The following is a 27,523-nucleotide window of genomic DNA, read 5'->3' on the forward strand; positions in this document are numbered from 1 at the left end:
AAGTACTTGTACAAATTATATAAATAAAACTATGACATCTTACTCAGAAATATAAAGGAAGAATTTGAATAAATGAGATTTTTTTTCTTCCTTTTCCTTTTTCTAATATAACAAAATTGTTCTGTGGTCCATTTGAAAAGATAAACAGGCAAAAATATCTAGAAATGTTTGACAAAAACTAGTAATAGCAAGCGTCCTGATTAAACAAATGTTAAATGTCCTATAATTCTACAATAATATGAAGATTTATTTTGGCCTATGTTGACATTGGACTAACTATGGGAAAAGAAATGCTCAGACACAGCCCCAACTTGTAGGAAAAATTTTTATGTGCTAAATCCAATTAACAGTAAAGGAATACATTATTAAATTTATATGTTGAAATAGGTAAATGAAAAAGTTAAAATATGAAAGAGTGAAACTCAAAGAGCAAATATAGATAGAGCAAAAGGAAATCTTACATTGCTTGAAAGAAATAAGTTTTTGGCTAGCCATTTGACAGTAAGCATCAGAAGCCTAAAAAAGATTGATATTATATTACACATCTAAGAATGTTTACTAATCAGTGATAAAGGCAAGTATTGAAAATAATAAATATTTCCAGATTGTGGAATTCTGATCATTTTTTTCTTGACCTGGATGCTAATTACATGAGTATATTTCATTTGGAAAATTCATTGAGCTATAATGCACACTTTTTTCAACAGAAAGTTAATTTTTAAAAAATAGTATTTTGTGGAGTATACACACACATGTAGTCTGCTGTCAATTCTGTTAAAACTTATATGTCCTATGTATAGTATATCCACTGCTATTTTTCTAGCACAGTGCCTGGCCCATAGAAGTCACCCCATAAATATGTGTTGAATAATAAAGAAACCAAAAATATATAGAAAGATATACTCTAGAATTTTAACATAATTTTACTGGAACTTGGAGTTTTATTCTTTTTTATTTATTGATTTTATTTTAGAGAGAGATGGGTGAAGGGGGAGAGAGAGAGAAAGAGAGCAACATTAATTTGTTGTTCCACTTATTTATGTATTCATTGGTTAATTCTTGTATGTGCCTTGACCGGGGATCAAACGTACAACCTTGGAGTAACAAACTGAGCTACCCAGCTAGGGCCAGGTGTTATTATATTCTTATTCATACTTCTCTATGTATCCCAAATTTTCTGTAACACATACTTATTTCTTTTCTAATAAGGGAAAAAAAACAAATACTATTTTTGAAAGCTACATATAATAGTAAAAGGCAAAACTACTTTAAGTAATAAAATAAGGAATCAATATTATTTTAATTTATTAAGGAAAGCATAAATAACTCAATAAAAGAAATGAGAAAAGAACAAGAACAGACAGTTTACAAGACAAAAGCATTCAAATTGTCAAAGAAAAATGTCGAATTTCACTTCTACCAATGAGAAATGTCAAAGAGTAAGTGTTCAGCTTCTTGGTCATCAAATTGGAAAGACTTAAAATCAGTAATATGGTCTACACTATAGTAAGATGAACACTTGTATACACTTCTGATAAGGATATGAATTAGTACAAGATTCCAGAAAAGCACTTTGATAATGTATATCCAGAACCTTATTGTGCTGATCCTTTTACTGAGCAATTCTATAGCTTATAGTCTAGAAAAGAGAGTTGTAGACGGATAATTGATACAAGAGTAATAAGCATTCAATGAACACTTGTCCTAAGTGCTCTGTATACACCATTCCACTTAACCCCCGGTATTTCTATAATAAAGGCACCGTTATTTTGTCCTTTTTTTTTTTTTTTTTTTGGAGGAGCCAAATGAAGCTTAAGGTAGTTAAAACAAAATTTGTCTATTATCTCACAGCTACTGAGTGGCAGATTCTAACTCAGGTCCAACACTTTCTAGATGTTCATTGAAGCCCACACTATATCTTTCAAAAGGTGATTTTACCGTTAAAATATAGGGATATTTTAAATATCCAAAAATAAATAAATATATTACAGTAACTCTTCATTGAAAACTGTTAAGACAATTCATTAAATATAAGGAAACTATTCATTGTTCATTTCAAGTTAAAAATAGACTGTCCAATTCCAGTGTAATCTTAATGTTAAAATTTATGGCATATTAACTGAAAATGCTACATAGTCTATGATTCTAACTGTTTGACATTCTGGAAAAGGTAAAAGTATGGACATGGTAAAAAGATCAGCGGCTGCCAGGGGCAGCAGGGAGAGATGGGGAGGGCGAGTAGCACAGAGGATTTCAGGGCAGTGAAACTGCTCTGTATGCTGCTGTGATGGTGGACACACGTCATTACACATTTGTCAAGAGCCAACGAGTGTACAGCGCCAAGAGCGAACCCTAATGTAGACTGTGGACTGTGGGTGATGATACGGTGTCAGTGCAGGTTTATTGATTATAACAAAGGCACCCACCCTGGCCTGAGATGTTGATAGTAGCACAAGTTATGCATGTCAGAGGGCAGGAGTACATGAGAAATCTCTGTATTTCTCCCCAAATTTGCCCTGAAGCTAATACTTCTCTAAAAAATAAAGTATATTAATATTTTTAATTATGAAATATTTTTTAAAACTAGAGGGAAATATACTTTTAAAAGTTATCATGATATGGGGAGAAATGGGGGGAAAAGTGGAACAACTGTAATAGAAAAATAATAAATCAAAAATTTTGTTCAAAATTCCAAAAAAAAGAAATTATCATGATATAACTTCAAGTTTAAAGATAAGCAGTCTACAAAATAAGTCATATTATATGATCCTGATTTTAGCATCTATGACATATTAAAAAATAACTGGCGATAATTTATGAAAAAGTTGCCAGTCTGGATGATAGGTTATAAATGCTGTTTCTCTGTGATGCTCCAAAACTTAGATGCTCATAGCATTTTTAATCTTATCTACCTGTTGCATATGCCCTTCAGCAGTCAATAAATATTTATTGAGTAACTATTAAGTGCTAGGCACAGTTCTAGTTTCTGAGGATACCAGAATAACTTGGTCAAGTTTACTCACCTTATGGAGCTAGCACTCGGGAGGAGAAGTAGGAAACAAACACTGAATAAAATAATTTCAGGCAGCGATAAGAGCTATGAACAAAATCAAACCGTGATGGAGAAGACACAGTTGGAGTGGCACGTCTTTAGCTGAGATGTTCCAGAAGAGGGGTCTCTGAGGAGAGGGCATTTGTGAAGAAACAGGAAGTTGGGAGAGAAACAGCTGAAAGGGCGGAAAAGCGTTCCAGAAGGGGCATGGGAAGTGCAAAGGCTTGCAATGTATTTTTGCTCCCAAGCAATATTTTAAGTAAAATTAATGTGGTTGGGACAGAGGGAATCAGGGTAGAGTGACAGGGACCAGATGCTGAAGGGCCTTATAGACTGTGGTCAAGAAGTTGGATTTTTTCCTAATTGCAGTGAGAAACCATGGGAGAGTTTTAAGCAAGGACATGATAGTATTCACACCTTGAAAAGGCCACTGTGGTTATCAGATGGGGAATGGAGCAGGAGTGAAACCAGTGAGACCGATGAGGTGACCAGCCAGGGAGGCGGTAGCAGTTCCAGACGTGGTGAGGAGTCGGAGGGTTTAAGAGTAATGTGGTGGCAGGGTTTGCTAATGGATAGGATGTGAGAGAAGAAGGAAAGCAGAAGCAGGGGTGGCCACCAGGTTTTGACCTGAGTGACTGGATGGGCGGTCATGTCACCTGAAATGAGGAAGAGCGGGCTCGGGGTGGTGAGGTAGTGGGGGGGTGTCCTGGTGCACTCAGGTACTCTGCTTTGAGCACACCAAGCTTGGAGTATGTATGTCACATCCAAGTCAAGAGATTATGTCCATATGGGTTTGGGTCTCAGGGCATAGAGGCAAAGTTGAAGCTACAGTTTTGGGAGTCATGAAGGTGTGAGACTGATGAGCATCACATGAGAGGAAAAGGGCCTCAGATTGAGCGGTAGACACTCTGACAGTTAGAAATTAAAGCGAGAAAGAAGAGCTTCCCGGAGCGTGGTAAGGAACAGACAATGGAGTAGGTGGAAAGGATGAAACCTAGAGAAGTGTTTCAAGATCAAGGGGATGGCACCACAGTGCCACATGCTGCTGGAGCTCAGTGAGGTAAGGACAGAGAAGGGGCTCTGGGTTTGGGAAGCATGTGGGTTGTCAATAACTCTGGTAAGCACCATTTTAATGAAATGGGGAGACAGAGCCCGATTTGAATGGGTTGAAGAGAGGATGAAGGTTGACAGAGGGCAAGAGGGACTGAGTTTCCACAGTGACAAAATGGGAAGAGATGGGTGGTACACTGAAGAAATCATGGAATAGGGAAGGTCATTCAGCTTTAAAATTGAAAATGTTCAGGCCAGTTGGATGTCAGTGGGAAAGACTGGGTAGAAAAGAAAAGGTATATGGTGAGGCAGAGAGGGGAGAACTGCAAGAGTGAAGTCCGTGGTCGACAACAGAGGGTCGGAGCCCCAACACAAGTTCCAGGGCTGCTCTCGGGAAGGCAGGGAGGCAGACTCTCCAGGCACAGGTGCAGGCAGGCAGCAGGACTCGGCAGCAGTAAAAGGAGACTGTCCTCATGGTAAAAATACTTACCGTACATACTCTATTATGACTTTCTTTCTACCTCTCTCTGTCCCGCACCAGGAGTCCACTTGTCCACTTGAATCCTAAGCTCTTAACACCAGATTTGGTACATGGGTCTCTCATATATGTCTATAATATTTCCTAAATTTTTCAAATTAGTAGTCTACAATGAGCACTGTTGTTTTTATAATTTGCAAACATTAACTTTTCAAAAGTAAATGATTAATCACAACTTTAAGAACAGTTGAAATTGTCCCTGTTAAATTTTTATATTATCCTTCCTTAAATCATACTTTTAAAATCCTTAATGTCAAAAGATAATATACATGGAAGAGGTATGATATAAAATAATATACAATGGGGTTCAAGTTTAAGGTTAAAAAAAAGGTATCTGATCAAAAAAAAAGATAAAATATTTTCTTCATTAAAAATGTTAGAAAAATAATTTATACACTAAAAAAAGATTTATCTCTGGTAGTGCAGTAACACTGCTAGTAACTAAACTGTTTTTATTTTCTATAGTTACTATTTCTTATCATTAGAAAATGATTCAATGGAATTATGATTCAACTATTCTAACTTGACTCAAAGCCCTGTATGTATGTGGTTTCTTATCTTACAGTTCTAGAGGTACCAGAAGTTGAACTTATGAATTCATTCATTCAAGAGGGCCTCCTCTGTGCATCGATTTCCTGTCTGTAAAATTAAATGATGAAAGTACCCCCCTGGTAGGGTCAGTGTGAGGGTTTGGTGCATTAATATCTATTCAGTGCGGAGAACTAGCCGGTGCTCGGGAAGCAGGGAGTTGTCTGCGCTGCCATCACTGCTGATGGAGTGTCTTCTAATGCAGAGCACTGGACAGAGCTGCAGACAAAGAAGAGGGGCTGATGGGTGGGGCCAGGGAATGATGGGTAGGAAACAATAAGGGGTTTGCTGCCCAAATTGCCATGTGGAATTCCAAGAGAAATCACAACAGCAAGAACAACAAAATGGGCTGTGTTCGTCTGCAAGTGCAGATGGTGCCAGACCCTTCACAGAGCAGGCCTCTTGCTCTTTCCTCACTCACACCTCCGCCTACTCCCAGTTTCATGGGGGGGAGGTTGACAGCTAGTGAAGAGCTCCAGTATCTGACTCCCATCGCTTGATGCTGTTCCTTCCTAGAAAATGAGGGTGTTGGCTTTGTGTCAAAAAGGCATGTGTTTCTCTGGCTGTGCTGAGAAGTTTTCCTTTCCTTGTCCAATCCTGGCCTCTCGTCTTGAAGGAGGGCTCATGGACCATGCTGGTGATGTGTGCAGGGTGGAGCAGAGCCCCTCCTTGGTTTGGTCCAGGAGGCCGGCCCCTGCACTCACTGGCCCCAGTGGGTCCTCCCCTGGAAGCAGAAGGCAGGAAGGCAGCTGGCTTTAGGCAGCGATTCTCACAGCAGTCAAAAAGCATGAACTTGGAGTCTCTGCCAGCACTGTGAACTCAATCTTATCATCTCCAGATTGCACACGTGGGACACTGAAGAGAAGTGGGTTTTGCCCAAAGCCACTTGCTTAGGTAATAGTAAAGCTCAGGTGAAACCAGGGTTTCCTGTCACAAATGTCACTGCACTGAACCTCTCCAGCTGCTCACACAGCAGCTATTTCTCATTAGCAACACAAAGGTAGTAGCAGCATCTTGGTGGTGACACACACTGATGTAACACAACAGAGCCCAGTACCAAGGTCTTCTCTGATGGATTCGTTGAAAGCTTTTTTTTCTCATCATGTTTCATGAACAGCAGTTATTCAAGCAATCAAAGATTTGTTTTGAAAAGGTGGGAGGTAGATGGTCAGGGAGGCAGATGGTGGACAGACAGACATGTGATTTATAAATTCCTGTTGTTGGCCCTGGCCAGGTGGTTTGGTTGGTTGGAGCATCATCCTGTACAGCAAAGCTTGCAGGTTTGATCCCTGGTTGGCTGCATATGGGAGACAACTGATTGATATTTCTCTTCACATCAATGTTTCATTCATTCTCTCTTACTCCACCCCACTCATTCCCTCCCTCCTTCTTCCCACTCCTAAATCAATTTAAAAATAACCTTGGGTGAGGATTAAAAAAAAATCCTATTGTTGAATAGACAGAAATGTCATCCTAGCATCTCCTGCATTATAAAGACAAGAGTTCCTGTACTGTAAATGTGTTCATGTGCTCCATTCTGGATGCTGTGCTAGGCATGGAGGAGATGAAATATACCCACTGCCCTCCAGGAGCACAACTGCCAGAGGAGGACAGAGAAGCAGAAGAACATTATGTCACAGCATGTGAGCCACAGTGACAGGGACGTATAGGACAACAGTGAATCTGAAGGCAGGTGGCTGACCATAGTGGGGTGACCATGGAGGTGACAGGCCTAAGAATGTCAGAGAAATGACCTCCTAAGGAAGTGGCATGAGCGCATGACATTTGGGAAAAGAGTCTGAGTGGCTATAAAGCACAGAGCCCACACGGAGCAGCTGTGAGACAGGAAAGGGAGAGGAGCCAGACCATACAGCTTTGTCCACTCGGCTAAGAAAGCTGGCTTTCAAATTGAATGTCAAGGGTAATCCTTAAAGAATGAAGGTGGACCCTGTTTGGTGTGGCTCAGTTGGTTGAGGGTCACCCTGTAAACTGAAATGTCACAGGTTTGATTCCTGGTCAGGGCACATCCCTGGGTTGCAGTTTCAGTCATAATCTGGGTGCATGCAAGAGGCAGCCAATTGATGTTTCTCTCTCATCAAAGTTTCTCTCTCTCCTCTCTGTCCCTTCCCCTCTCTCTAAAAATAAATTTAAAAAAAAGAACAATAATGGAAATGAACTGTATTGTAAAGTCAGAGGAAGCAATAATCTGGGTGAGAAATCACCAGGGTTTTCTCTGGGGACAGAGTGCCAGGCAGATGTGAAGGATTGATTAGGAAATATAGGCAACGTAGGGGGTAGGGAAGCAAGAGCCTTCGTTTCTGGCTTGAGCAATAAGACAATGATAAAAAAATAAAAATAATAATTTTTAAGAAACAGGAAAATTGTCTAGCTTTGGAAGAAAGATACAAATCAGGTTTTGAGAGGTTGAATTTGAAGTCCGTGTTGGACATTGAGGCAGACTCCAGCGAGCAGGTGGGCATGTGGGTCTGAAGCTCAGAAAGGAGACTGAACTTGCAGTCATCACCCAGGGATCAGTTAAGACTCCCAGGAAGAATGTATTGAAGGAAGAAGAAAAGTGATCCCAGGTCAGGGGTCACTTTGTGGACTTTTCATTTGGAAACACAGACTCTAAGTGTGTGTTGAAGATTCCAGATTCAGAAACCTCAATGACTCATGTAAAACAAAAGTGGTTATTCTAGCAAACTGGCGTTGACTGGCACATGAAACTGCCTTCCTGGTTTTGCCAGTCTCTTTATACTGTGAGGGAAGCTGCTGGAAGATGGGGTGGTCTCAGCAGAGTGAACGCAGAAATGGAGCGACCCGAGTTTGGTCCTCATTCTAATTCTCACAGCCAACCCTAACCGGCTTCAGGGATAGCACAAGGACCCTGAGCACTTGGAGACAGCAGGGGTCTGGAGCCCCAGCCCGGCTCCTGCCACCTGCTGAGCCACTGAACAGACGCGCCTTCCCTTCTCGCTGAATGGAGAATGGAAATGCCTCTACAGCTTCCACGGAGTTGGCTGGGTAGCTGTCAGTTTATTTTAAAATCCTGTGAAATTGACCTTTCGGTGTCACACATGACAGACCTTTCATTTAGATTCTTGATTTTGACAGGTGCTTGCTAATCTTCAATCTGGGAGAGAGAGTCACTACTTTGTAAAGCCAGATTTTATTCAGTTACCTTCATAGGAAGTTTGCTTAGTCGAGAAAGGAATTCTTTTTTAAAATTGACTAGTGCAAGAGAAAGCCTGCAACTTCAACTTCCCCCCAATGTGTTTAAGTTGCAGCCCCTGGAGAGTTCTCCTGTTTCGGTGCAGCTACAATAGAGCCTCTATCTGGGCTCAGTTCAGTTCAGTAATTTAACAGCATTTCTAAGGGAACGGTTTCTAGATCCTGGGTCCTTCTTGCTGCTAATTGTGTGCTACTCCTTCATAAGGCAGGTGGAGGGCCAGGCTGGGGCAGAGGATGCCAGTTTTGATCAACATTATTTTATAAATTCATTTGCCCCTTCAAAAGTAACTAAGACTTGTCTTCCAGTGTTGGCATTTTGTCAGAAAGTTAAAGGGAGCTCTTATGTCCGAGATGTCATCTGTTTCAATGGTGGGAATTATTTGTTTTAAACACATGTTAATGCAGTCCTACTGGACTTGCAGCTGAGATGTTTCTACTAAGCAAAAAAAAAAAAAAAAAAAAAAAAGAGTAGCTTGGAAAATTCACAGCTGAAATATCATGTTTAGCATGTATGTAATAAGAATATGTAGATGTGTAGTGAAATAACATTTTCTCTTTTAAAGTAGTCATTGTAGCATTTACTTTAAATACAAGGGAAATTATTTAAATGATAGACGGCAAAATTGAATAATTCATTCTATTTACCTGTTCAAATGGTCAGAAGCAGAAGTCACTCCTCGTAACTGGCCAAGGCCTTATGGAAATTGATAAGGGCTTTCCTAAAAAAAACAAGAAAAATGTAAAACTTTATACTTAAATTAAGATAATAAGCAGAGGAATTTTTAAAAACTGTTCTTAGAGATGATACTAAACAAGATAATGATCCTGTTCTCCCAGAGTGTAAAATGCCATAAGCTCAGCATAAGCAGGAGTCCTCGGGAAAGTGAGGTAATGCAGATGCTGCCACCGAAGGGCTGAAGCAACTGCCAGAGGGGGTGAGCTTCAGAGAAGAGAGTTCCAAGCAGAAGGTATAGAATGAACAAGGCTCAAAGATCTTAGTAGTGGAAAAAAAAATCAGTTAAAGAAAATATAATGTAGCCTAAGACGATAACTGAAGATTATAAACATGTCCAGGCATGTGCATCACAAAAATCATTCACTGAAACATTTACTAAGCAATGACTGCTGTGCACCCACGTGGTCTTTTAGACGCTTCAAATAGAGTTGGAAAGAGGATGAATAGTTGTTGATCTGCTGATGTTAACAGTCCAAAGAAACATTGGAAACTGTCAACCGCTGCTTGGTTAAAAGAAATATAAAATGTGCATAAAATAAAATAGTATACAGCAATTTAAAAGATAATATAGATGATTGATATAAAAATATTACATATTAAATGGAGGGGAAAGTAGCTACAGAACACATCTCTGGTTTTTACCTGTCCTTGCTGTGTGTGTTCCCTACTAAAATGTAAGCCCTGCGAAGAATGTGAAAAACATGGGTTACTGAGTTGACAGGAGGACAATAAGGATGATGGAAGAATGTTAACAATGGTTACTGCTGAGGGACACAATTGAAGTACATTTCTTATGTATTTTTCTGTTTTGCTTGAATGTTCTACATGAGTCTGTATCATTTTATAATCAGACAAAACAAGTTCATTTTTCTAAAACTAGTATTTAACACTTCAGTGACATAATGCAGTAGCGTTATCAGTTAGCTTTTGACTAGGTCATCAATTCTTTCGTAACTAAATTCTGGCTATAAGACTGCCTGGAAGATTTCATTCAGTATCATCTATGTACTTGGCTTATATAGAAAATAAATAGGCAGAAATAGAATCCTATTTACAAAATAAACAGGGAGAAAAAGACATATGAAGAGTTCTCTCTTTCTTCACAGAGTTTACTATCTGGTGGAATATCCAGAAGTTATCTATATGTCTTCATTTCCTTCCCCATCAAATGTAGAATTTTAGGGAGGACTGGAAATAACATGGAATACACCTGGCACCATGCCTAATACCTAGCAGGTTCTTGATATCCATCACTACTGGTATTTAGAAAGTGGGTTACAGGCATACACCAGGGGCTGAAAAAGATAAGAAACCAATAAAAGCATAGCAGAGGACATTACCCTCACAGGAGGGAAAGGAGACAGGAGGCATTCCATCAAGCAATAGACAAACTATCATCTTATGAAAGAGAGACGTGGAGGCCAGGCAGAGTGAGACCAGCCTCGCAGGTGCATGCTGTTTGCAATGGGACGTGCAGGACAGACAGACCGACATGGCACTAGATAGGCAAGGTTAAGGCTCATAACAGAGGCCCTTGAATGCTTAATGGCATTGTAATATATTAAGCCTTTCCAATTTAATTTTCCTAAAGCATCTGGTTCAAAGGCAGAGATACACAGGCAGAAACAGAAATGATATATATTACCAGCCCCTAAGAAACTTATACTCCAGGTGTTGTAAATTGTATTTCCTGGTAGAGCAAAACCGACTTGGAGAAAAATGTATCTAAATCAGGTGATGCACAGGACTGGTGGAAAGGAGGATGAGACATGGGATGAATTACATTGCCCCATTCCCATAGCTTTGTAACAAATTCAGTTCCTTTCCTGAGAGAAAATTATAGTGAGAATTCCCTGTACTCTCTCTCCAGCTCTTCCCCATGTTTATAAAACCTTACTGGAAATACCTGCATCTCATTTATTCTTGTGGACTGGGTGCCAGTTTTTAGTTGAATGCATGACAAATGAATGAAAGAATAGAGAATGTGTGTCCTATATATTTTCTAGTGGTATTTCCACAGTTAATATTACATATATAACAGATATATAAATGGCATATTTATGACACATAATATAGCATTTTCCTGAACAATAGATATATAACCAAAACATGATTATTCGTTGCTTTAAAAATTAAATAATGGGGAAAGAGGTATTTTTCGAGTGAGAATATGAGTGTGGACAAAATTTTTCCTTAGTTTTCCTTGTAGGCATGCCCTCTCCCCCTCCCCCTCTCCCTCTGCTGTTGACACCCAGTGGCATGGGGCACACCAAAGCCCCAGCGCTGGAGGGAATTTATCAGATAGAACCGTTCACACTAAAGTTATGGAGCTTAACTCATGTCTTCTACCTGAGGTCTTTGTCTTATAAAAGAAGATTCAAAAGGAATGATTTCAGGGGCTGGAATTTCAGACCCACTGACACTTGGAAGAGAAGAAAAATTTTTAAGTGCGGAAGTGTCCCCCTCAGAGGTCCCCTCTCCCCCGTGCAAGCTGTTAGGGGAGGTGACAATGGAACCTTCCTGTGGCTCGAGAGGGACTTCCTCTAAGTGCCAATGTCTAGTTCTGCATACTTTTCTCTCGTGAGTAAATAATAATTATATGACAGGGGAAATCAGCTGGGAGAACTTTTATGAACTTACTAAGGCTGTTATTCTAAGCCATGCATTCTTTTTATACAAAATTGAGTATTTTTATTATTATAAAAATCATCCGGCTATATGATATAACTAAAATTGATGAATCTATCTCTTTCAAACTTTCAAATTTCACTTCCCACCCCTGCAAAAAAAAAAAATGTCATTTAAAAAGCCAATTACGTTCAAATATTTCTTTAAAAATTCTCTTGACATACGGTTTGCAGTTAAAAATGATTCAATAGATGTGGAATGGTTATGAACCAGAACTTTTATTTGTTCCAAATATTTAATTTTAGACTGAAAAATTGCTCCAGAAAAAAAACCTCTTTTAAAATATGACCTATTCAAAATTATAGCTTTAGTTCATTGTTTTTTATGTGATCAAAACAGAACTATTCTGTGTAAATTGAAACTTCTAGCGAAACACTTTGTGAATAAATTAGTATGTGATTCATTTTCTTCAAAAGAGGGTTAAAGGAAAGGGCTGCAGAAGAGGATGAAAGGTTTCCTGGTCTGGGTATTCTCCATACTTCTGAAAGCAAGTTTGCAATAAAAAGAATGATTTTATGGGGCTGTGATTATTCACAGCAAGGCTAGAGCTGGTGTCACTATGAAAAATTCTTCTTTAGTAGACACACTCAGCAGGAATAATAGATCCGAGAGAAAGGCGACAGGAGTTACAAAGAACACTCTTGCCAGTGACAAATTATGTTTGCAAACTGATGAGCAAACCCATCGAAAACTGAGAAACCACTTCAGCAGTAAATCAAAAGCTTATTCTTAGGAGTAGTTCTGACTCTACATTATAGTAGAAGTGTGCTGGGTTTGTTTGTTTTTAAGATCTGGATTGTTTTCTATATAGTCAGACTTTAATGTTTCCTCTTAATGCTTTTAAGTTATATGATACAATTTAGAATAGGCATGTTATTTTTATGGTAAACTTGTATACGGCAATTTGACATATTATCAAACACTAATGCATGGACCTGTTTTTATTTGAAAGTTTGTAACATTTTAACTGGTTCCTATACAAATTCATAAAAAACAAATCTTAAATTAGCTGAACCATAAATGAAGCTAGGCATTTGGACATAAGCCTTTTGTGTATAATAGGATGTGATGGGGGTCTAGCCAATGCTGAAATAGATCATGCTATTGCATAAATCATATCTTAAACAATAAAAATGAATCTTGTAGCATTAGGTATCAGACATTCATTGTATATTTAACTATTTTAAAAGTTAAGTAAATTATAAGTGTTGATATCCTTAGATCAAATTTAATATATGCCATAATTATCAATTAAAATAATCCATTACTTATAAAGACACAGCATTGAACCATTCTGAATAAACTCATTTTGTTTTAAAAGCTTATTTTCAATTCTTTCTGGCTTTCATTAGTAAGGCTTTCTTTTCTTCACCCTAGGGTTGAGAGTGTGAATAAAGACAAATATATTCAATATAATCTTGTGGTAAAGAAAGTATTCATTGTAAGAAAGATGGAACTCCAAGCAGAGTGGAACTGACATGTATTTATTAACACTGCACTGTTCTCTAAGAAGGAGCTATCTTCATGTAATCCCCTGGCAATTCCTTGAGCAACACGCTAAAGTGATATTACCATGACATCTTATTTTCAAAGAGTACATTGTAAAAGGAATTAGTATTATAACAAAAGAGTAAAATGTTTAAAAACATGTTTTCATATTTTCTTTGTTATTAATAATAAGCTTGAGCATCCTATAAAGTGTTACTTAGTGATCTTATTTATTATAACTTCGTGCATAGGTGAATACATAGCTTAAGCCCTTCAATTTGTCTTTCACCTTAACATGCCATCTTCAGGTACTTTCAGTAAGGATTTTATTTTTTAAATATTTTATGAACATTCATCTAAACAGAATCATATTGAAATAGCTAATATCTTTGTTGAAACTGCTCTCATTCAAATCTTGGGTTTAAAGCACAAGAACCTAGGTCTAGCTAATGTAGACATAATCCTAGTAAAATATCTCTCATTTAGATAATCTCTACAGGGTATTGTAACATTAAATATTAAAATACTGCTTTTTAAGTAAGAAACAATCATTAAAAGCAATGTTTGTTTCCACAAGTTGCATCTCATTACCAAACCTCAAAAATAGATGTTAAAATTCCTCATCAGTTTTTGAGATTTGAAATCCCCTCTCCTCCCCACCCCAATGGCTTCTGTAGCTGTGTCATCCTGTTGCTATAAAAACAGATTGGGATGTTTAAATATTGACTCAATACATGTTAGTGCCAATGCTGTGCTGAATAGATAGTTTAGAGTGGGAATTTAAAGTTAAATTTGTACAGGTATATTTTAATTCGTCAACTTGCATTTCCCCAAATTGTCAAAAGTAATGAAGCAAATTTTAAAACCTCCCGTTATTCATCTCCTGTGCCTTAGCTGCAGGAAATCTGCACCCTTTTCTTCTGCAAGGAAGCATTGTGGTGAGAAAGCCAGGGCCATCAGAAGGTCACACGCGCGTGGCTCTTCCAGGCAGGACAGGCCTGCCCACCCAGCACCACAGCTGAGGGGCCGCAAAGCGTACCCCCTGCCTTTGCATGGGCCATGCAGCATGCTTGCAGCCAGTCGTGATGACGGGCACCAGGGTACAGCAGTGCAAAAACTCTTTATTATGTCTGTCTGGGAGTGAGGACTGTGGCACACTTTTAGAAAGCACGTTGTGATGTTGTTATTGCACATCAGTAAGTATAAACACACTGTGCATTGACTGAACAGTCTCTGCTTTGCAGAGAGAAATCTACAATTAAAAACGTGGTTTCTGCCAATACATTAACTCATGGGCTGAATTTCTTAACCCCGGAGACTGACGTGTGGAATCTTACGGTCAGTGAATTCAAAGCAGAATTCTTCACATCTTTCCCATCAAATGGCTTGTTTCTTGACCACCTCTTCCCCCTACATAGAATTTCTGAAACAGAAAATCTCTAGGGAAGACCCACTTTACATTATTTTTCCTAAGAAGTAATAAAAATATCTAGGGAGTCAGAAGTTATTTCCAAAAGCCTCTATGAAAATCACTCCCTTCAAACATCTGTCACTCAGATCCTGGACACCTTGTAATGCCATCTGTACAATTTAGATTTTCTGTGCGAAAGAGTTGTGTGGACAGATCCACAAGGGGATGTCTCCCCCACCCCCTTTTCCTTTTTGAAGCATTGCTAATCATTTGTCAAAGCTTTCAGACACTTTGTGCGTCTGTCTCTAATGTACTAGAAATACTCCTGTATTCTAATGAAACGTTTTTTTGTTTAGAAATAAAAGGAGATATTCTCTCTAGTAACTTGTAGATGTCTAAGGTATCAAACACGTATCTATATCGTCCAGTGGGGAGGTCAGAGCAGGGGATATAATTGCTTGGTGACAGACAGGAGGGGACAGGACCCAGTCATCATTTCCTCTACTCTGGCCAACTCCAGCTGGTCTCAATAGACACACTGATGTAGGGGCACAATGAAATAGTTCGTTCTCTAGCAACTCTTTTTTTCCCTTCCATTTTTACTTTGTAAAAGAAGGTATTGAAACAATTAGTTGGCAGGATGGTGTTCACTTTCTGGTAAATTTGGAAAATGGAGCAAATATAGCCTCAGTCAGCAGAATTGGGGCTTGTATAATTCAACTTCTCCCAAGACGTGTTTGTAACATTTTCATATTGTTCCCTTTTATAACATGCAGCCGACCTCAGAGTCTTCTTGGAGTCTCTGTTTACTCAAAGACTTCAAGTTTACATGGAGTTTATGTTTCTAGCACCGTGTTCAGGGATAGAGAGCCTCAGCATGCTGACTATTAACGTCACTGGGCTTGGCACAGATAGTAAAACCCATTGTGACTGCCTTAATTCTTTTTATTAATTTTCCTAAACTAACTTGAATGGTAGGGTATATTTTTACATAATTATGGCGCAAGTGAACATCTTGGGGGAAAAGTACAACCGCTACGGTATCAAAGCAGAATAAATATTTGCAGAAAAATTCAGCCATAACTTAATATTTTGCATATGAGCCCTGTACAAAATTGAAGTTATTCCTGGGGCTGGGTCCAAAAGGACGTGTCTGTGGCCCAGCCCTGGAAGGCCAGAGATGATGATGGATCAGAAAAAGGTCAGCTTGAGTTGCAGTGCCAAGAATAATGACAGACAGGACCAAAAAGGCAGAATAACAGTGCAACCGGAGTTCTGAAAGCGAGCGTGCCTTTGCCACACGGCTGGGAGGTTGTACCCCATGTGGCTTTCTTCCTTCTCCCAATACCAGAGCTGGTGTTCAGTGGCTTCACATGTTGGCCATTTTCCCCTACCATCCACGTGGGCATTTTCTAACCTAGCCCAGGAGCGCTTAGATGTCTGGAGCTGAGAGCCAGTAGTAACTAAAGCTTGCTAATTTTATTTATTTTATTCCTCGGTGAAGCACAGGCCATGGAATATAAAAGATGCCCAGGAAAGGGGAAGCCCTGGTGGATTGGTTTGTGGTGTTTACTGAATGATGATTGTAGGAGTCTGTCGTGTAGGGCGAAGGTTCGCACGTATCACCTCAGGGCTCAACGCTGCACCTCCCTGCTGTGACTGTGGCCAAATCCTTGTCCCCGGGCCATTACCTCCTATGTGGGACATGCTGTGTCAAAGTCATTTGAACACCTATGCTCTCACCACCGACAATTGCTCTCTGTACCCTCCATCCCTGGCAAAGACCCTGTTACCCCAGTGGGGCTCCCTCCAAAGTGCAGGTCACTTAAAAGAGAAGGGTTGGGGCTTCTGCTGGAGGGTGGAGGGCTTACGCTGAGCTCAGGCTGTGGGAGGAGATGTGGTCACAAATGCTGGGCACAGGAAGGAGTGGAGCAGACAAAGGGGAGGGCACATGTGGGAACTGGAGTCACCTAAGCTCAAAACAACTCAAAAGCTATAAAGGACCTAGGTCATGGCCACTACATGGACTGAGGCAGCTCTAGTTCATGTGGAATTGAAGGAGCCTGGAAAGAAACAGGGAATTGGGTGTCAGAGACCCAGTGTCTCAGCACTACATTACTTAACTTCTCTGTCTCTTCCTTTTTCATATCTGTAAAATGGGTCATAACATTAAATACTGTTGTTAAATATAACATAAAAAAATAGGAGTCTGCAGAAACTCCACAGAAGTATATAAAATGAATCTTAATTATCAAGGGATACAAAGTGTCACACGGGATACTTTGTTAATCAAATGTCAGGTGCTGTATCCCTGTTGCTTTAGGTCTTTGGAAAAGGGAGGGCCGGCCTCAGGATAGGAATAGTGTGGTGAACGCTTTAGCAGTATATAAATTTGGTCATTAATTATAAACTCTTCCTAGTGAAGGATCATCATACTCTGCCTAGCCCTGAGCTCGACTCTTCTAAGATCTGCTTGTGTTATGTGGGTATATGTGAAAACTGGCTAAATAAAGGCATTAAGTATATATTCCTCTATTGCTGACTCGATACAGAGCCTATATGCAAAAACTATTGCCCATGTTGACCCCCTTTGGAAGGCCCCCAACAAAAATAACTTTTTCCCCATCTCTGATCCCTATCCAGCCTCTAGACTAGCTTTCACATTCGTAATTAGGGGGGGAAAAGGAAACTGTCTTCAAGAGCCTACCTCTCAGCTGGCTTTCGGGGCACATGAACTCCAGAATTCCTCCTCACCTCTCTGCCTCTGGAGTATTTCCTAGCCAGGAGAGCAGCTTCCCTAATGAGAGCCACCTCCCCCACCCCCACCCCAGAGCCATCAAAGATGGAGTCTGGCATTGACAGTCTGGGACCAGAAAGCTACATTTTGTTTCTGTTACCAATTGTGAACCATCTCTAGCAGTCCACCATTTATCTCTTTATTCCATTGCGTTCACACAGAAGCAACAAGGATCAGTGGTGGGCCTGATCTAGCAAAATATAATTTCAGTTTTTTAGACCTCTGTTGCCCTCTTGGACTAAGAGAAGTCAGCCATTTAACAGCAGGAGGATGCTCCTTTGGGTTCCAGGGAGGTTCTGCAGCATTTACCAGAACTGTAATTTATCAGCTGTGTAGTTAATTAACTCCTGTCTTTGCTGCTACACTGTAAGTGCCTTGAGGGTGGGGACACAAGGTGATGAAACTTCCAAAGCCAGCTCCTTACTGTTACCTGCTAGCCCAATTAGCTCTTCCCCTCCTGACTGACCTCTTTGCTCCTCCCTCCTGCCCTATCCTCCAGCACAAGAGGCTCCCTGGCCTCAGAGCCTCTGCACTGGTTCTTTTCTCGGCCTGCAAGGCTCTTTCCCAAGATGCCTACACAACATTGCCTATTCCCCTTGCCTGCTATATTTTTTCTCCTTAGAATTTAGCACTGTCTGATATAATGTCCATTTTGCATATTTTCTTGTTTTGGAGTGTCTGCCTTATTCCAAAATTGGAAGGATTTTTGTCTGTTAACTGGTATGCCCCTAGCATCTAGAACAACACCTAGAACATAGGAGCCCCTTAATAAATCATTGGGTACATGAATAAGTGACAAACTTTCTAAACCAAAGCACCCATTAGCCAGCTGGGATGAATATTGAGTGCAGAATCTACCAGGGGCCCAAAGAATTGCTACTTCTGCCAAGCGAGGCTCCAGGCCAGACACCCAAACATGTCAGGATTCCCTTGAGCATCTCAAGTCTCAACAGGACAGTTAATGCATAAAATATCCTAAACTGGCTGACCCGGCACAGTGGCCCTAGACATGTGACTGCTGTCCTAAGACTTTGGTTCAGTAATGACTTGAGCTCCTTAAAACCCTATCGTGAAATTTTTGGAAGTTTATTTCAAAAGTACATTTTCAGCACATTCAGTTTCTTGGGGAATAGAAATTTATTTTCCCGTGGAATTTTATTTCGTTCTGCCCTCAGTTAATTAAGCTCCAAAGTAGGGTTTTAGGAATATTTTTTGGCACCTAAAAAATATGAGAAGCTTCCATTCTTGTCCTCTGTGTCTATGGGTTCTTTCAATGGGACTTAGAACTTTGTTGTTCAGTGGGTTAAGCCCCTTCTGCTCCCCTCCCTCGGTTACTTGATTTTTGCCTTTAAAACGAATTTGGCAAATAAAAACAACCAAGTCCAGAATGCAACAATGAAAACCTAGAGTTAGACTCTGGGGAAGATAAGCCAATTCACAAGATGCCTTTTGCAAAGTGAGAGGCAGGGAGTTTCAGCCCCATGACGGAGCAGACTCTCGGGATGTCAGAATGCACGGACCTGCGGTCTTTGGCTTAAGAGAGATGACACTGGCACAGTCCACACAGCTCCGCTGGCGAATGTTTCAGTGCGTTGTCTCCTTTTTTTTTTTTTTTTTTTTAAGGAATTAAACTCTTTAGTAGCATCAAGATAGTAATATATTAGAGTTTCTCATTAAATTTTTCTAAAGTCCACACACAGCTTACTTCTCAAAAAATTTATGCTATTATTTGCATAGTCATACAAACTTATAGGTAATGAATCTTCAGTATGTACCTTTATGCATTCAAAATTGGTGCATTATGGTATGTTTCTGGTGTTAAGTGAAATGAGCAACAATTTCAAAAAACACGTCTAACGTATGCATTTTTTTTTTAAATTCCTGAGGTGCTACTTAGGCCCTTTAAAAAATGCTCTTAATTTTTGTATCTATTGTCATTAAAATCATTCTACAAAAATTCTCCTGATAAAGAAGGAGGATTTCCTTGTTGCCCCTACACCAGACTTTGCTTTAATCAAATCACTAGGAAATGAGTTTGGTATCTGCAGGTAAACGCTTAAAGCTATTGACACTTAATTAGGACTAACCAACATATTGAACAATACTTCAAATGGGGCCTCAGCCTGGGGACAAAAAATCTGCTATCCAGCCAGCAGGAGAAAACAAACACAGGATGTGGGAGAACAATAGCCACAATGGAGTCATTAACAGTCATTATTAGATAACTGCCTTCTCTGTTAGTAATGGGGATTTACAGGCTTTAGTTGAAGAAAAGCCTCTTAACACCCTGCATTTCCAAAGAATTCTCCCCACACCTAGAGTCCGCCTAGTAACTTCAGGTCAACTTTGATTCTTGAAATAAATTATTTTTAACGTATCTTTTCCTCTTGTAGTTCCTCAACTTCTTCCTGCTCTGTTCTTTCTCTCAAGAGAGAAAATTCATGATGGCTTTTTGGTTTTGTTTGTTTTGGGAGGCTTTTTGAGGTACACTTTTTTGGTACATTAACCAGGCACCCTAAAAGAGTTATTTACCAACAACATAAAAAATTGTGTTTATGACTAAATAAATGGCAGACTCCTTCTCATGATATTCTGGCTCAAGAACATTGTCAAAACCACCACTACCACCACCAGCACTCAATTTCCCGATTAAATGAGTAACTCTGAGAAAGTTCCCAAACATGTTTTCTAGGAATGAATGACCTGTTCCTCAAATGTGAAATTCACCATCCACATGTAAGGTCTCCTGGACTGGCTTTTCCTTTTTTCTTATCTGAGGTTATAGATCTCAGGAGAGCAGGGGAGGGTTACAAGGTCAAAGTCTTTTCCTCCCTAGTACTTGCTGCTTGCTGGGAGCGGGTTGCCTAGAAAATAGATGCTTTAGAGAAGAGGTTGGGGTCAGGGTTTTAATTCTGTTAAGCAACAGCTGGTTTGAGTTTCTTTCCACTTCTATCTCCTGCTCCCTTCCTCACAAATCCATGGAGAGCCAAGAATTTGTTCAGAAGGAACCGGCAACATAAAAATACACCTTTTGTTACTGTGGCACTGTGTGTATGTCATCTTTGTTGCAAACTGAATGTTAAGCACTCGATTTTATAAAATGAACTATATAGGAAATATGACCAGACCTTTAATCAGAAGACCCTTTTAAAATATAGGATGTGTGCCTGGAAATTTCTTTTAATAATATTTTTGAACTAAAACTTTGAAGGGAAATAAGTATAATAAAGGCCTCTGGGGTATTTGAAGCCTGACTGCAGAGAGAAGAATCATGACTGAAATATTAAAGCATGCCAAGTATGTGTTACTTATTTCTGGACTGGAGACCTTGGCTGTCTCCAAATGAGTGTGCCTTGAATTGTTCAACAAATGCTTGTTGAATTCTGCTTTGCTGAGTTCTATGAGATTGGTTCTTCCCACAATTGTGCATGCTACAGGCTGGGGACCCAGTGGGAAGATACAGGGTGCTCATATGCTAACAGGTGCGTGAATATGAACTTGGTCCAACACAGCTTTAGCCCACAATTATGGCCTCCCCTTCTACACAATTTATACACATGGTTTGGGATTTAAAAAACCAGGTCTGTTTAAGTAACATTATTCTATGACAAACTCATAAACCCAATGCTTAAAATGAGTATGTAATAATAGTTAAACAGTAAAAAAAAAAAAAAAAAAAAAAAGTAAAACAGTAAAAAATATTTTTAAAAACACTGTATGGCTTGATTGTTTTTATTTAGGTTGTGAAGTCTCCCATGCTTCTTTCTCCTACACATGCATGCATGCACACGCACACACAGTGAGAGAGAGAGGGAGGGAAGGAGAGAGAGAGAGAGAGAGAGAGAGAGAGAGAGAGAGAGAGAGAGAGAGAGAGAGAGAGAGAGAGAGAGAAAATAAAACTCAGATCTCTCAAATCATTGGCAAACCAGTAACAGATTTTTCTGTCTGGGCTCTTCAGCACACTGGCCTCAGGCTGTGTTGGTGTGTGGCTCGACAGCAATCAGAGGTCATAATTTCATTGGCAGTTAGCATCAGGTTTAATTTTTCTAGCATGTTACATTTACCAAAATGTCTGGTTTCAGTTATGTGTAGGCATTGACTGAATCAGCTTTGAGCAGCATGATGTCTTCAGGTACCTGAGGTTTATGGAACACATATGCTAATTGTTTTCAATCACTTTCCTTTCTAAACACAAAAATCTGTCTTCTGAAGCTGAATAACAGTAGTCTTTAATGACGTTGCTGGTTTCTTATATTAAAAGAGGACCTAAAGTAGGTTAAAATGTCAATTTAACAAGACTGCCACCTACTGATTGACATAGTTGAGAAACAGTCCAATTAAAGTTGTGTGTGTGGGGGGGGTGTTTAAATGGCTGTCTGTGGTTTTTAAAAAATGTAAATGCTTTTTGAAAAATGACATGTAGCATTTTGATTGCATTTTAGGAATGTGACCAAGTTCATATAGATGATGTCTCTTCAGATGATAATGGTCAAGACCTCAGGTGAGCCCATAGAAATGTGAAGAGATTGACTTCATTTTCTAGTTTAATTGCTCAGCTAATTAAGATGAACGTTATTTGGTTAACTTTGGGCTTTTCTTGCGTCTAAATAGCACATATAACTTTGGAACAGATGGCTTTCCTGCTGCGGCCACCAGCGCTAATTTATGCCTGGCAACCGGTGTGCGCGGTGGTGTAGACTGGATGAGAAAGTTGGCTTTCCGCTACAGACGAGTAAAAGAGATCTACAATACCTACAAAAATAATGTCGGAGGCAAGTGACTGTCACCAATATCTCACTGAGTTAGTTAAGACAGTCTAGATAAAATTCTCAAAGTACCACACACTTTTGTGTCATGCCTTTATATATATATATATATAATAACTATCTTTAGAGCAGTTTTGTCTGACCAGTGATTATTCCACTGGGCTTTAATGACAGGAATATCAGACTAGAGCCAGCTGCCCTGGCACGTCTGGTCTAGTCCTGGCTCCATAACTTAGCAGTAGGCGTGTGACCTGGAGTAAATTCCTTGACCTCTCTGACATTCAGTTGTCTTTCCAATGAAGTGGGGTTAACAACCCTTGCCCAGATGACTTGAAATGGCTTGTATAAAGCTCCTACTGAGTAGATGCTTGTATTAGTTTAAATATTTTCATTGTGCTTCAAAATGGCTTTAGCACAAAAGAGACTATATTAGCTTCAATGATGGAAGTTTAGGGAAGGTGTTTGCTTCCAGCATAGCTCAATCCAGGGGCTCAAATGATGCCATCAGGAATCTCTTGCCTAGTTTTTCCTTTAGGAGTCATTCTAGGTCAGTCCCTCCCAAAAGGTGACAAAGATGACCACTGAGACACGTAGGTTTGTATGCAACCAGTTTTGTGCCTCCATTGGGCAGAGAAATATCCTTCCCAGTGGATTCAGCAAAAGTTCCAAGACTGACTTTCACTGGCCAAGCCATGGTTATATTCCCATCTTGAGAGCCAGAGGGTAGGGTTGGCTCTGTCCAAACTACATGCTAAGAAAAACGGATGCCAGTAGGCCCCCCAAAGAGATGAGAAGACTTCTATAACCAGAGAGATGTTAGGAACACTAAGTCAATAGATGTTTCCTACAGTATTAAATATTTGTCAAATGGATGCTAATATATGAAAAATTACTTGGGATATACTATAAGGCTTGAGGGTTATAGTAATAGCTGCATTAAATGTTTATTATTTATAAAGTTGAATAGACACATTGATAAGGAAGTAGTTCATGTACTTTTACATCCACAGGTCTGCTTGGTCCGGCCAAGAGGGAAGCCTGGCTGCAGCTGAGGGCTGAGATCGAAGCCCTGACAGACTCCTGGTTGACATTGGCCCTCAAAGCACTCACACTCATCCACTCCCGGTAAGCCCCCCCCCCCAAAGAAATGAGCTGGGCTCATGCTGATTCATTCTGGAGATTTATTTTTCAAATCTTTTCATTTTCTTTGTTCTCGTAGGACGAACTGTGTGAATATTTTAGTAACAACGACTCAGCTTATCCCAGCATTGGCAAAAGTCCTGCTATATGGATTAGGAATTGTATTTCCAATAGAAAATATTTACAGTGCAACTAAAATAGGTGAGCTGCTTTTGTTTTGTTTTACAATCGCCTCTTCTCTTTCAGGCTGGTGAAACGGAAAACATTAAATGAGACTTCTGTTCTGAAAGCCATGTGCCAGAAAACTAGAAGAATAATTTAACTAATTTTATTGTCAAAATTGGCTTTAGATATGAAGAGAAATATAAATCATTTATCAAGTATTAGAAGCTCAGAAATGTACTAAACATTTTACATATTAAAATCAATCTTCACAACCTTTCCATTGTATAAATGAGGAAACTAAAGCTTAGACACTTAAGTAAATTGTTCAAGTTAATAGTTAGTAAAGCTAAGGGACGAGCTAGACCTCTGATTCCAAGGTCTAGACACCTTTCCACACCCCAGGGTTTCTGTACCACTAAGTGCCTGAACATGCACTTCATTGAGGAAGCATTCACTTCCACCCAGGAAGAAGCAGAGGGCAAGTGTCAATGAAAGCTAAAGGGAAGAGATGACTCCTGAGCTGGGTATAGAAGGATAAATATAAGTTTACTAGGCAGACGGGCTTGTGAGAACAAAGGGACAGAGAAACTAAAACACGTTCCCTTCTAAGGGACTTGTGGGTCGTCCTGGGTGACCAGTGTGCAGCACTCATGAAAAGCTGAAGCTGGAAAGGTAGACTTGGGTCTAGTCATAAGGGGCCTTGTATGTCACCCTGATGAGATGAATGTTATTTTAGTGAGCCCTGGGGAAGGGGGAGAAGCATACTGGTAGGTGGAAAAAAGGTAGTTTTTAGCTGTTCACCTCTAAAGAAAAAGGGGCAAAAATGGAACCCCTGTACATCTAACTCTCCTTCTGACTACACTTTTATATGCCTCCTTTAAAGCACTTGTTAACTGATGGCTAAAAAGTTGCTCATATAGTTATTTGTTGATAGTGTGACTTTCCCACCAGATAGCTGAGTCTCTCTGCCTCACTCATCATTGTAGCTATAATGCCCAGCACATAGTAGGCGCTCAGTAAGTGTTGAAAAAAGAAACATGACTAAATGGTTGTTTATTTTGAAGAAGGCTGACATAGAGGTTTCTTTTAGGTAACCGAGTCAGCAGTGACTCTACTAACTGATGGGGGAATCAGGCTTGATTGGAAAGAGAACGGACTGACCTTCCTTCCCCATGTTGAGTTTCAGGAGTCTATATGATATTCAGAGACAGCCCTGTGAAGTTGGAAGTAGTTGGATCTGGAGAATGACTGATGCTTCCTGAAAAGGGGCAAGAACAGAATGCTGGAAAATTCTTATAAAAAAGAAAGGAAGGTGCCAAAAAGAATTCTTAGTAACCCAATAAAAGTTAATTTTTATATGTTCTCACGTTCCGTAAGAATAGCTGTCAGTTTACACTGTCAGGTGTTTATCCTCCTTATATCAATAAAGAAGAGTTATATTGTGTTTTGTCAACATGGGTCCAAGGTAAAGGTTTGTCAGCACATAAAAGGCAAAACAAATTCCTAAGAAGTGCATGGGACAGAAGGGGTATTGCCCTATTTCCCAGAGGGAAAGATCAAGTAGTGGATTGCATGTCATGCACAGTGAAGTTTAATCCCAAATAATTTGAAAATGTTAGGATGATAGGAAGTTATAATAACAACCAAGTAAGTATTTTTAATGGGGATTTTGTTTGCAATATTGGACTTTATTTTTTTCAGCACAGAATAAAAATTAGAATCAAAAAATATGTGGTGGTATAAATTATCTCAAAACCCAAGTGTTAGGGTCACTCTGACATTTTTAATTAAAAAAGTAGATTAAAATCCCTACAGTAAGTGCTAATTTTGCCGTAAGATGAGATATAAAACAGGGATCGATGCAGAAAAGCTAGACGTTTTCCTTGTTGGCCAATGGCAAAGTCATAGGACGAGATGACTAGAGTCATGTAGCGAAATGATGCTGTTCTTTCAGAAAATGCACTGATCTAAATGAGAACTTAAGCTAAGACCTCAAAGTAATTTCTAATAGCTTCATTTTTTTTTAAATCTTTATTGTGCAAAATGTCTACATGACCCAGAATTCACAACAAAACCTATAGGAGATAGCATATAGGTGAGAATTGTTTTGTTCACCACAGCTTCACCTTTAAAAAAATTGAGTTTACCTGTTTTCCATGAAAAGGACACTTTACAAAAAAAACCTGTCAACATTTCCCTCTGAGGAGGAAAAGAGAGTTTCATGGCATTCAAGCTTTGCGTTGTATATTTTTGCAGTGAAAACTGTACTTTGTATTAGTTTCTTAAAGTGATTTAACATTTCACAGTTTAGTGGGCAACTAAAGAAGCATTGAAATGACATCCTTTGAATAAGGCTGGCCCTGTTTCATTCTGTCAGATGCAAACTAGAGATTTTAGTACAAAATACAAATATAAAGCAGACATTTGTTTAAGCAAACAAGCAATTTGTTCGTGGGTATATCTGATCCTTATTTGAAAGAGATGCAGGCCTCACTCAGCCATTCACATTTGAAAACTATAAACTGTCCCATTGTCCATTAAAATGACCCCATTGGCAGCCCAGGACTTGGAGCACCGACTTCTTCTCTAAGAAGCAACAATGGCTGCATTAAGAGCAGGGGGTGCTGACAGTGTAGCCGCCAGGGGAGCCCAAAGCGAGTCTTGACATGGGAAAGATAATAGATAGATAAAGGTATTCTGTTACCTTTACCTGTTTCTTCTCTAGGAAAGGGCTCTATTGAACATGAGATGTCTGGGTAAGGCAAGCATGATCTCCCTGAAGTGCCCCAAATTACCTGACATTTATTTCAGAAACAGGGTTAAGGGAATATTTCAGACAAACACATTAGACTTTGGGGTCTTTAATTCAAATAGAATCCCAACCTGAAAATGAAGGGATGAACTCATTTCGGTGTTTGATTTCTCCATATTTTTTCATCCTTCTCGATAGCCATTGGATCAGATGTGATTTTCAGAGTTTGATATATCATGAAATAGTTTTAAAATCAAGTGAAAATTTGTTGCCAGAATCACATGCCTTTGTTTAGTCTTAGCTCATAGGAAAAATAAAGTAGTGCTGCAAAAGAGTACTTTTTCCCTCAGATGCTGTACTGTGATTGACTAAACCTGCTTTGTAATAAACGAGTCCTTGGGAAAAGAGGACTAAAACGGTCAATTTCAAGGGATGGGACACCACATAGGTAATTAATTTACAATTTTTAATTTATTGTGCTCTTCCACATGCTACCCAAATAGCATGTAAAAGCTCTCTTCTAGTTTGCACACGTAGGTGCGAGTTGAATCAGAAGCATGAAGAAAGCATTTTAAATAAAAAGTTCAAGCGCTATAGCGCTGTTACCCAAACTTTGCATTTTTTATGATTTATTTTTGTTTGTTAGGAAAGGAAAGCTGTTTTGAGAGGATAATTCAAAGGTTTGGAAGAAAAGTGGTGTATGTTGTTATAGGTGATGGTGTAGAAGAGGAACAAGGAGCAAAAAAGGTGAGTGTTCCCAGATGGCATCTCTTCTGCCATTTAATTTTTCTTAGTCCTCAAAATGCTCATAACTGGATCACTTACACAAATTCTTTCTCTGAAACTTCTTACTAATGTTTTTAGAACCAGAAGCATGGAAAGGGGGCATTGTAGATTAAATATGAAGTGGAGTTTTTTCTTTGAAGAGGGTGGCACACAAGCCCAAAGGTCACAGATGGTTGGTCTTCATAGAATGTGGACTTTGCTTTGTTGTTTGGGAGCAAAAAAGGAGGTGTACAGTAGCGCTGAGTCGTCATTCAGGACACAGCTAACATGGGTGCACACTCAGGCCGGGATGCCCCTTCTGCACCCATGCAGACATGTCCAGGAGATTAAAACCT

The 27,523-nt window shown here is 39.5% G+C and overlaps 1 protein-coding gene across 8 annotated transcripts in view; it reads left to right on the top strand.

Moving 5' to 3' along the window:
- The window catches only part of EYA1 (EYA transcriptional coactivator and phosphatase 1), a 161,501-nt gene that overhangs the window by 119,392 nt on the left and 14,586 nt on the right, over positions 1-27,523 (top strand). For all 8 annotated transcript variants that reach the window (XM_090283583.1, XM_090283584.1, XM_090283585.1 and 5 more), the window contains 5 exons: positions 22,022-22,080; positions 22,191-22,351; positions 23,356-23,470; positions 23,565-23,686; positions 27,049-27,149. In XM_090283583.1, coding sequence (XP_090139709.1) covers positions 22,022-22,080; positions 22,191-22,351; positions 23,356-23,470; positions 23,565-23,686; positions 27,049-27,149 — 558 coding nt within the window. The remainder of the gene's footprint in view (positions 1-22,021; positions 22,081-22,190; positions 22,352-23,355; positions 23,471-23,564; positions 23,687-27,048; positions 27,150-27,523) is intronic.

Source organism: Furipterus horrens, unplaced genomic scaffold (assembly GCF_987537825.1).
Source record: "Furipterus horrens unplaced genomic scaffold, mFurHor1.1.pri manual_scaffold_7, whole genome shotgun sequence".
Classification (NCBI taxonomy): Eukaryota; Metazoa; Chordata; class Mammalia; order Chiroptera; family Furipteridae; genus Furipterus; species Furipterus horrens.